The sequence below is a fragment of the Rhinolophus hipposideros genome, assembly GCF_964194185.1.
Source record: "Rhinolophus hipposideros genome assembly, chromosome: X".
Taxonomy (NCBI): Eukaryota; Metazoa; Chordata; class Mammalia; order Chiroptera; family Rhinolophidae; genus Rhinolophus; species Rhinolophus hipposideros.
The window spans coordinates 79806949-79818873 of record NC_138046.1 but is presented as its reverse complement, the minus strand read 5'-3'; the positions used below and the strand labels follow the sequence as shown (position 1 = coordinate 79818873).

The following is an 11925-nucleotide window of genomic DNA, read 5'->3' as shown; positions in this document are numbered from 1 at the left end:
GGAAGGAACATAAAGTTGGATGAGGGTGACTTTATTGACATGTCCCCACTAAGCAGACATCTGCATTTATTGTTGCAGCTCAGAGAGTTAGAAAGGGCTCTAAGTGTTTGTTGTTTGTTTGTTTGGTCGGCTAACACAATGCCCAAAATGTGGTCCACAGCAAGTGAACTAGTAATCCAGACCTTCCAGTGGTTTACTGTAGAAGAAAGGATTCGTTAGGGAAATTGGAAGGTTAGAGTGCATTTGTTATTTAAAACCTCCTCACCCACCCTGGAAGGGTCCACAGGACACACCCTTCACCAAGGCTGTCAGAAGTAAGTTTGTGAGGGAAGCCCCAGCAGTCTTGAAGAGCTGCATGATCGCTCCTCTCAATAGAGCAGAACTTACAGAGGGAACTTATGCTACTCAATAGGGGTACGTAAAGGCAACAGGAGTAAAACGCTTCCCCGGGTGCAGGGGCCACATGGCCTCACTAAACCTCCAATGGTAAGGCGGGCATGGTTACCATCATGCACAGCAGAAGGAAAGCAGCGATCAGAATAGTCTAACTCCCAGAGAACTATGTAGGTCGCTAGTCAATATTCATGTTGATCCTAGAAGAGAAAAGCATTGGAAGCCTACTAAATTCTTAGTTGATCTGCATAACCGGAAGAATTCTAGGTCAAGTGAATGAAAGCCTAACTTGGAAAAAAAATTAACAGAAAGTCACAGACCTTGAATCAATTCCCAGACTTAAAGCAGTTTGTGAACCCCAAAGCACTTGAACGTTTAAGTGAGGCTGAATCCCTTTGATGGATTCTGTTTGAAGGCTCAGCTACAGCACCACCTAGGTGACAACACCTTGCATGGCTGTGGTGAGGATCTCTAGAAGGCTGTTGTACTCTGATTCCTCATGCAGTATATGGTGCTGTTTCTGCCATGGATAGGATTCACAGGTCCTGGAATCAAGGGTGGAAATGGGTGTGGGACCACTCACTGTCACAACTAATGGCCCACTAGCACAAAGTTGGCTTCCTGTCCCCACTACCTTATGCTCTGCTGGGCTAGATAGAGGTCTCAGTTCCAAAGCAAGGAAAGCTTCTTGCCAGGAGACACAACAATGATTCCATTGAATGGAAAATTAAGCCTGTCACTTTGGGCTTCTCATACCTCTGAATCAACAGACATATTTGGGAGTTACTGTGCTGTCTGAGGTTATTGATGCTGATCACCAAGGGGAAATAGGACTGCCCGTCCACAATAGAGGCATTATAGCAATGTATGTCTAAAATAGAGACCCCTTACGGCACTCCTTAGTAATAATATGCCCTGTAATTAAACTCAATGGAAAGCTGTAACGATTCACTCCAGCAGGACTACCAATGGTCTTGAGCCTTCAGGAATGAAGGAGTGGGACACCCAACCAGATAAAAAAAAAAAAAACATGACCAGCTCAGGTGCATATTGAGGGCAAAGGAATATGGAATGGGTAGTAGAAGAAGGTACTTACAAATACCAGCTATGAAGACATGATGAGCTACAAAAAGGGGGATTTTAATTTTTGTATTTCTTCCTTTCTTTGTTATGAATATGATCCTATATCTATGCCTGTCTGTCTATCCAAGTTTTTCTTCACTCTTTTATCCTCCTGTCTTGTAACATAAAATATATTGACCTAGTATTGGTATCATTTAAGCAGTCATAATTGCACCATAGTACTTAAATTAGGGTATATGAAGGAGAGAGTAAACATCACCGAAGGACACTGTATCCTCTTGTGAAAGGGATAGGGTGCTTTTATCTGTAGACGGAATAGGTAGAAGTATGACTTTGTTCTTATTCGGAGGTTAAGTACAGTTTAGGAAGATGTATATGGGTACTGAGATGACAAAGGGTGAACTTACATGTCACCCTTTGAAGTTATGTGTTCACCAAAGGGTGAACTTGGTTAATCTTATGTATCAACTTGGCTGGGTCACTCTTCCCAGATGTGTTGTCAAAGTTTATTCTAGATGTTTCTATGAGGCTATTTTGCATGAGATTTAACATTTAAATAGGTATAATTTGAGTAAAGCCGTTTGCCCCCTTACTAATTGTGGGCATCATCCAATGGTTTGAAAAAACTGTCCATGACATGCACAAACTAGGACAGACAATGACATTGCTGACAGGCACAGGGAGAGAGGCAGAGGCTGAGGGATACAGGTATAGAGACAGAGACAGAGTGGGAGGCACACACAGAGACTGAAAAAAAGTCAAATAGAAAGAGAGGCATACAGAAAGAGGGAAGTACATATAGTAAAATAGGGGTGAGAAAGAGAGAGAGAGTCACAGACTGACTGAGACAGAAAGGGAGAGACACAGAAAGAGGAAGAGAGGCCGGGGTGGATGGGTGGCTCAGCTGGTTAGAGTGCAGGCTCAGGGTAACAGAGCTGCCGGTTCGATTCCCACATGGGCCAGCGAGGTATACCCTCCGCAACTAGAATGAAGTCAATGAGCTGCCGCTCAGCTCCCGGGTGGCCACATGGCTCAGTTGGTTGGAGTGCAGGCTATCACCCACAAGGTTGCTCGTTGGACTCCTGGACTCCCGAAGGGATGATGGCCTCCGCCCCCTGCAACTAAGATTGAAGCATGGCACCTTGAGCTGAGCTGCCTCTGAGATTCCAGATGGCTCAGTTAGTTAGAGAGCAGTCTCTCCACCACAAGGTTGCCGTCCTCCAAGGGATGGTGGGCTGCACCCCCTGCAAATCAAAACCACAACTGGACCTGGATCTGAGCTGCGCCCTCTATATATAAGATTGAAAGGACAACTTAACTTTGAAAAGTCCTGGAAGTACACAGTGTTCGCCAATAAAGTCCTGATCCCTTTCTCCAATAATAAAAATCTTAAAAGGGGAAGAAAAGAGAGACACAGTTAAATGCATGCACAGATAGCAGCAACAGAGAGACATAAACAGAAAGAGACCCAGACAGACAGATCAACAGATAGAAACAGAAAGGTAGAGACAGTAAGAAAGAGACAGAGAGTGACATAGACAGACTGAGATAGAGACAGAAATACACAAAGATTGAAGTGGACAGAAATATCCAAGGATGGAGAGAGATGCTAGAGACAGAGATTGAGAATGACAGAGATAGAGACAGATATACACAGAGGGAGAGACAGGGATAAACCCTCAGCGTCGTCAAAGACTGCATTGCATCCCACAGAGGTACCTCTCTTTCCGTGTGTCATTTAGTTTGCTGTCACTGATTAGATTGTTTGCTGTAGCATTACCACGATTATGCACCTTGTCGAGCCTCTCCGTCTCCCCGTTCCTTTAGTGGGAGGCTGTAAAACAAAGTGAGTGTTAATGTGGGAAGCTTTTCTCCTCAGCTTTGGCGGTCAAAAAAAAAAGGAAAGGAAGGAAGGATGGAGGGAGGTAGAGATGAAGGGAGGGACGGAGGGAGGGAGGGAAAGAAGAAAGAGGTAGGGAGTGAGGGAGGGAGGGAGAGAGAGATAGAAAGAGAAAGAGGGAAAGAGGAAAGAAGGAAACAGAAAGAAAGAAAGAAAGAAAGAAAGAAGGGAAGAAGGGAAGAAGGGAAGGAAGGAAGGAAGGAAGGAAGGAAGGAAGGAAGGAAGGAAGGAAGGAAGGAGGAAAGAAAGAAAGAAAGAAGGAAGGAAGGAAGGAAGGAAGGAAGGAAGGAAAGAAGGAAGGAAGGAAGGAAGGAAGGAAGGAAGGAAGGAAGGAAGGAAGGAAGGAAGGAAAGAAGGAAGGAAGGAAGGAAGGAAGGAAGGAAGGAAGGAAGGAAGGAAGGAAAGAAGGAAGGAAGGAAAGAAGGAAGGAAGGAAAGAAGGAAGGAAGGAAGGAAAGAAGGAAAGAAGGAAGGAAGGAAAGAAGGAAGGAAAGAAGGAAGGAAAGAAGGAAAGAAGGAAGTAAAGAAGGAAAGAAGGGAAGAAGGGAAGAAGGGAAGAAGAGAAGGAAAGAAGGAAAGAAGGAAAGAAGGAAAGAAGGAAAGAAGGAAAGAAATAAGGAAAGAAGGAAAGAAGGAAAGAAGGAAAGAAATAAGGAAAGAAGGAAAGAAGGAAAGAAATAAGGAAAGAAGGAAAGAAAGAAGGAAAGAAGGAAAGAAAGAAGGAAAGAAGGAAAGAAAGAAGGAAAGAAGGAAAGAAGGAAAGAAAGAAGGAAAGAAGGAAAGAAAGAAGGAAAGAAGGAAAGAAAGAAAGAAATTTAAAATGAAAAAAATAAATACTGGTATTAGATAAATGCCCCAAGCTGGCAAATGGCAACAGCCAGGGTTTCTGCAAGTTTAAATGCTTAAATGAGTGTTTTCCTGTCACTATTTACACATTATTGTACATCCGCCTTCTATAAACAGCAAAGAGCAATATGAAGATTTAAAGTTAGTTGGTGGAAACTAAAAGCAGATCTCTAGTTACGGTGATCTCGCTACATAGTCTCTGAATTTCCCAAGTGAGGATAACTCTTTTTTGATGAACTGGCATCCTGGCATTCAGCTCAAGAAAAAGCAATTTGAAGTTACTTGGAATGATTATATAAAGTAAGTGACATTGCTACAGAAAAAAAAAGCAACTACTTTTCACCCTTCTGTGGAATAAATATTTACTCTTTCCCCAACTTTAGTTATGGGGAAAAAAAACAAAGAAAAAAAGAAAGAAAGAGAGACAGACAGGCAAAAGGCCTGTTGGTTGTGGTTAGTTAAGTAAACCTAGTATAAGGGAACTCAGAGGGGGAAAATGCAAATTTTAATTTTTAAAAGCAAACATCAAGGGTGCAACAGCAGCTTCTGTTGTAGCCATTCCATGTATCTGTTATGTAATTATTACTCTAACACTAGTATGTGGGTTTCGGATAATGAAGCCTTTCACATCTCCTTAAAGAGCAATTAAATAAAAAAATAGTCAAAAGTGATTTGTTCACTGAATGACAAAGGATAAAACCTAATTGGGAAGAGAAATATAAACCAGTAAGAAAAGTTCTGGGTTAAACTAAGTAAGCCATTAAATCTGTTTAATTTTCAAAATTTATTTGTTCACCCTTTATTATATTTTTACACTCTTTCAAAGCATGTTTTTATTATTTGTATGGATTCTTAAACAGAGTTTTCAATGCATTGACCTTCTATAAGCACAACAACCACTCAATGAAATGTAAACAGGTAGGGTATTTGGGAAGGATTGGGATGGTGGCAGTTTGAAACGTTTTTCTGTGGTGAAAATACCAGGGAAGTAAAGGAAAGTCTAACTAACATCAAGGTACTCTTAAGTTAAAGAACAACCAACAAAAAGATCATCAGTATACTCTGGGTGTGATCACATAGTGACAACCATGGAAACCAAGTACTACAGTCAGTGGCAGAAAGTGGGGAAGGGGGAGCAATCAGAATAGAACCAGTTGTGGTGGGAGTGATGAGTGAGGCAGGGCTGCTCTAAACCCACCAAGTGAAAGGGAAGTCAAGGTATTAATTTAACATTCACTAATAACACGAAAGGAAAAGAATTTCACTAAGAGTAGTGGTAAGTAGGCTCACATTTTCTCTCTAAAGTCAACTGGTCTTTGTCTTCACAGAAATAATGTGGGAGTCGATGTGTGTTAAACCAGGACAGGCTGCCTCGTTAACAGCACGGATAAGTTCTGGAGATGTTTGGGGGCTTTAAAATGTGTCCTCTTCATAAGCGCCAGTAAACACTCTCAACTGTTATGAACTACAATTCAACAAAGCCTCTGACAGTTGGTCAGCAGAGATGGACAAGGCCAGTTGATCCCCCAGAGGGAGCTGGCATCTCGAGAAAGCTGGCCACCTCTGTGCCCAGAGAAGAGCTGCTCAGCTCTCTGAGCTTTTGCAACAGTCCTCACTGTGGGCAATGCCCCTCTCTGCAGAGGTACAGGAAGTTACAGGACACATATATGGGGAAGGCCACATCTTGGTTCTCCAGGTTCACCACCACTAGGTCTTCTTCTCTTCTCAGGGCAAGGATCTGGTATTCTGTGTCCTTCCTGAAAACGGCGCTTCCAGCCCTGTCCAAGGAAGCCAAGCGCAGGCGGAATGCAATCTTTCTCGGCCAGAGTAGACTGACACTTAAGCCGCAGCATCTGTTCAGCACTCTGCGCCGGAAAATGATGCGCCGGTTGCTGTAGGACACCACCAGGTCCCAGCCAAAGCTGAAGCCAGTCCACAGCCAGCTGCAAATCGCATCCCTGCGGAGCTGGGCCCCACAGCGCATGCTGTTCCCCTGGAGGTCAGACATGTTGACGTTAGTGGGCTCGAACTCCCTGATTTGCTCGGCGCGGAGGAGGGCAAGCCACTGCTCTTTATACACTGGTGTGAGCCATGCAGCAGGGATCACTGCATCCTGGTCGATGGTGCGTGCTGACGACAGGTCGCAGATTATGTAGGCCAGCCGCAGCTGCTGGAACACTGGCACAAAGGCTCTACCCTGCTGGGTCTCCAGGAAAGGGGTGCCCTCCGAGTCCCTCTTGGACCTGTCAAACCACGAGTTGGCGTCTGGCAATAAGGTGCTGCAGGGACCTCTCCATGTGGGCTGCAGTTGCAGGAACACCCACTTTTTCAGGTTGGTGTACACATCCATCTCCACCTCCATCACGAAGAGCTCTGAAGAGGCGATGAGCTCTTTCATGAGATCCAGGCTGATTTCCCGCAATAGCTGCTCGCTACGCTGGGTCATCAGGTTGTCCAGCAGCCAATGGAAGCACATGGTCTTGATGTTTTGGAGGCCGTAGCTCTCAGCAGAGTAGTAGTAGCTGCACACGGTCTGGGCGCTGACAGTCTCCTTCATGACTTCCCCACACTGCTGAATTAGCTTGTCCAACTGCAGCATGCTGGCTGTGGCCAGGATGGGGACAGCTCGGTTGGGTGGGATGCACACGGAGTCTTGGTACAGGGAGCCTAAAGCCTTGTGAAGTGCTTCACGATCAATGTTCTCGTCAGGCATCTGCAACTCTATAGTATTCATGGTTGCTTCCCTCCAAGCACCGCTGAACATGCTAGCGAAGTAACCTGACTGGCATAAGTAGACTCTGTGCAAGTTCCACGCCTCCCCTAGTGCGCGGATCTGCACATCACTTTCTTCCCCCCTTATGAAGAGTGCCTCATAAACCGACTCGGAACTGTCTTTGGCGTGCTTCCTGGGGGGCTTTTTTCCGTGAGGCCCTCCTGTGCCCGACTTCCGCTTGAGGCCTAACTGACTGGTAGTAGGTCCGGCCTCTTCACTTTCGTCCTCCGCCTCATCTACCGCTGCCATGGCTGCCTCCACCATCTCCTCCTCCTCCCCACTGGGACCCGGCTGCCCTGGGGCACGCCTCCCCCAGCCCCAGAGCATCCGGCTGCTTAGTGCTCCCATGGCCTTTATGTACCTTAAAGGCGCAAAAGACACGCTCCCTCACAAGGCGCAGCTTCCACTGGAACCAGCTCAGCCCAGAGTGCTTCTGGGTAGAGCTAACGTCTCCTTTCACGTCACCCAGGGCGCGTGCTAAGCCCCACCCCATCCGGCCCCGCCCCACAGGAAAAAACGGAAGCCCTCCCAGGAAGACCACTATGCACCTTTCCCTCCTGCGATGATTGCCTCCGGGGTCGCTTCACAGACTGATGATTTAGTGGAGGGCTTTTTGTGAAAATTCTTCCCTTTGTCTCGAAGAACAATTCACTTTTCTCCATCTGAAATATTCAGTGATCATTTATGGAGAGAATTACGTCTTGACCCTAACTTTTCCTCTAGGAACCCTATTTCCCATAATAACTTCTAAGGCTAGCTCATCACTTGAGACTGTGAAGCCATTTCCTGTGATAAAGGTTGTAACTTTTGCCACAGTTTTTGCTTTGCTCTTTATCTTTTGTTTTTAAATAGAATTCCCAGTTTTAAAACCGTTTTAATATCTCTCTCTCTCTCTCTCTCTCTCTCTCTCTCTCTCTCTCTCTCTCTCTCTTTCTCTCTCTCAGTCTCTCGGTCGTGTGTGTGCATGTGCATGTGCATATATGAGACACACACGCGTACACACACAGAGAGAGAGAGAGAGAGAAAATCAGCTGCTTTTGGGGCCATGCCTCCGTTTTAAAGAGCTACACAAAGCTTTAGTTTAGGGAAGGAAGATCTGAAGTTCAGACAATAACTTTTAGCCTTATTTATTTATGTTGTTGTTGTTATTGTTTTCTCTCCACCTGTGTAAATATCTTGAGCTCTCTGCCTGTGACACTTTCCCTGGTACTTGCAAACAACTGCCCATTCTTCAATGTCTGAGATCTGGCTCAAGGCTGACTGTTTCTCAACGTCCAATGCAGAGAGACAGCTTTCCTTAACTGTAATCCCATTATGCCTTGATCAAACATTTATCCCCACAGGGTTGCAGGACTCTGGATTACCAGCACCAGGCACCAGGCCAAGCACGTAAGAAACTTACAATGAAAGAAAATACATGTTTTTTTTTCCTTTTCATTTTTGAGGAAGGAGGAATATTAAATACTGTACAGATAAATATTAAATACTGTACAGACAATACTCAAAAAACGCTGGGTTGTAGAGAGAGTATGGACAGACCTCTTAATGCCAAGGAAAGTACAATATTAGGGGAATTACACACATTTTCTGAACTGGCAACATGATTTATTGAAAAGATATAAGTCTAAGAAATGTTATTTTAATTACCAAAACATCTCTTGATGCTGGGAAGCCTCTTAGGTCATTTAGCACTCCCTGAAGTAGAAAGTTCCCTAAATTTGTATATTGCAGTATAATGTTATGTTACATGTTCAATATTCTCTTATGGGGCTCTACCGAAAGGCTGATTGAGAGTGTCTAAATAAATTGTGCAATAGGAAAATTTGTTGAGAGTGCATAAAAAAGAGAGTGGAGGGGAAATATATAGCTTAAGGCCTCAGCCTCCAAAGCTTATCTGCACCTGTAACATAATGGATCATTGTCAAGAAGCTATGGAATGGAGGCAGTGAGGGATCCCTTGATTGTGCCGGGCCTGGATGAGTGATGAAGGAAGCTCTGCTTATTCAAAAAGAGATGGCTCTGCGCCACACACACAGGAAAAACATTTAGATGAAATATAGACTGAATTGGCTGATAAACAATAATCAGATTAATTTAAGAACAATGGAAGTTGCTATAAAATTAAATACGAAGAATCAGCTTTCCTGCTTGTAAAAGTAAAAGGTGTGTTTATAGTCAATCTCAGTAGCCTCATCCAGTTTCCAAGAAGCGTTTTTTTCAAGTATGGGAAGACCAAAGGAATTTAATAACAGTGATAGGTGAGGGTTCAGTGAGAGATATCTCATTAAAGTCACAAGAAGCTGTTCTGGGATGATTTTCACAGGTTGTGCTTAGACCCACGCAGAGGAATTCAATAGATGGGCAAGGTACCAGAATTCAATGTTGCCCACATCTAGCCCAGTCGACACCATGTGCCCAAACCATGTGCAGCTACTACTACTCTGGTGAGAGGTACAGCCTCCAGAACACCAGGACCATGTGCATCCAGTGGCTGCTGCACAACCTGATGACCTAGGAGAGTGAGCAGCCACTGCGTCAAGTGCTGCAAACTACAAAAGAGCAAAATAGAACTTAAGGTCTAGGCAATAAATTTTTTTTAGATAAGAATCTTCAATTTTATAAGGACACAGGATCTATTCTTAAGGATCTAAAGTTAATGTAAGAATTTAAAAAATTTTTTTTATTAGTGTCAGGTGCCCAAGACAAAGTAATACTAGACGTTTATCTTTTATATCCCTCACACTGTGTGAAACCTCCTCCCCCCATCTACTATCCCTCTTACATCACACTGAGCCATTACATTTCCACTGTCTCTATTCCTAATGCTGTACTCCGTTTCTTGTAAGTACACACACAAAAACACACACACATACACATACATACATACAAACTTGTAGTTGTCATTTATTATTGTTCAGCTTCAGCTTTAGGTGTGCAATGCAGTGATCGGGCATCTACATCATCCCTGAGGTGCTCTCCCAAATGGGACAAGTGTCCATTGGATACCGTACAAAGTCTTTACAACATTATTGATTACATTCCCAAAATTCATTTTCAAAACCCGTGGCCATCTTGTAATTACTGACTGTTTTCTAATCCCCTCACCACCCCTCTTATCCCCACCCCCATCCCATATAGCGACCCTCAGTTTTTCCTCTATGTCTCCAAAACTGTTTCTGATAAGTTCATTCACTTATTCTTTTTTTTTTCTTAGATTCCACATATAAGTGAGATCATACGGTATTTTTCTTTCTCTGTCTGACTTATTTCACTTAGCATAATGTTCTCTAGGTCCGTCCATGTTGCTCCAAGTAGTAAGATTTCTTTCTTCTTTATGGCTGCGTAATATTCCATTGTATAAATGTACCACAGTTTCCTTTTTTTTTTCGTTTCTTTTTTTATTAGTTTCAGTTGTACAAGACAAGGTAATACTTAGATGCCCACCATCTACATCCCTCACACTGTGAACCCCCCTCCGCCCACCCACCATCCCTCTGACCTCACACCGAGCCATCACATCACACACATAAAATTATAATTGGCATTCATTAATGTTTAGCCTCTGGTGCACAACGCCATTATTAGGCATCCACACCATCCCTGAGGTGTTCTCCAAATAGGACGCATGCCCATCGGATACCCAAAAAAACCCCTACAACATTATTGAATAAGTTCCCCAAATTAATTTCCAGAAAACCCTGAGGCCATCTTGCGGCCACCAGCTGCCTCCCAATCCCTTCACCTTTCCCCTTATCACCAACTCCCCCCGCCCCCGCCCATCTAACAACTCTCGGTTTTTTCTCTGTGTCCTCAAAACTGTCTCTGATTAGTTCATTCACATATTCTTTTCTTTAGATTCCTCATATAAGTGAGATCGTATGGTATTTGTCTTTCTCTTTCTGACTAATTTCACTTAACATAATGTTCTCTACATCCATCCATGTTGTTGCAAATCATAAGATTTCTTTCTTCTTTATGGCTGCGTAATACTCCATTGTACAAATGTACCACAGCTTCTTAATCCAGTCATCTACCGATGGGCATTTTGGTTTTTTCCATATCTTGGCTATTGTGTAAAGTGCTGCAATAAACAAAGGAGTGCATACTGATTTTTGAATTGGAGTTTTGGATTTCTCCGGGTAGATGCCTAGGAGTGGAATTACTGGATCATAGGGTAGTTCCATTTTCAGATTCCTGAGATACCTCCATACTGTTTTCCATAGTGGCTGCACCAATCTGCAATCCCACCAACAGTGCACTAGAGTTCCCTTTTCTCCACATCCGAGCAGCATTTGTTGTTTGTTGATTTATTGATGATAGCCATTTTGACTGGAGTGAGGTGGTATCTCATTGTGGTTTTTATTTGCATTTCTCTGATGGTTAGTGAGGTTGAGCATTTCTTCATATGTCTTCTTGCCTTCTGTATGTCCTTTTTAGAAAAATGTCTCCTCAAGTCCTCTGCCCATTTTTTAATTGGGTTGTTTGTTTTTTTGGAGTTGAGTTGAGTAAGTTTTTCATAGATTTGTGATATTAATCCCTTATCAGATATATCATTGGCAAATATCTTTTCCCATTCAGTAGGATCCCTTTTTGTTTTATTGATGGTTTCCTTTGCTGTGAAAAAACTTTTTAGTTTGATGTAATCCCACATGTTTATTTTTTCTCTTACTTCCCTCGCACGAGGGGATATATCAGAGAAAAACTTACTCTGGGTAATGTCCATGAAGTTTCTTCCTATATTTTCTTCTAGAAGTTTTATGGTATCAGATCTTACATTTAAGTCTTTAAGCCATTTTGAATTTATTTTTGTATATGGTGTAAGGAGGTGGTCCAGCTTCATTTTCTTGCATGTGTCTGTCCAGGTTTCCCAACAGCAGTTACTGAACAGATTGTCTTTACCCCATCGTACATTCTTGCTTCCATTGTCGTAG

The 11925-nt window shown here is 43.3% G+C and overlaps 1 protein-coding gene across 1 annotated transcript; it reads right to left on the bottom strand.

Annotated features, from left to right (window-relative positions):
- Nucleotides 1-5385: 5385 nt before the first annotated feature.
- On the bottom strand, nt 5386-7342 carry LOC308495291 (germ cell-less protein-like 1; the record flags this gene model as incomplete). The annotated part of the gene is made up of 1 exon (XM_081043207.1): nt 5386-7342. One exon carries the CDS (start codon nt 7340-7342, stop codon nt 5834-5836), a length of 1509 nt encoding a protein of 502 aa, XP_080899333.1. The 3' UTR covers nt 5386-5833.
- Between the last annotated feature and the right edge of the window lie 4583 nt (nt 7343-11925).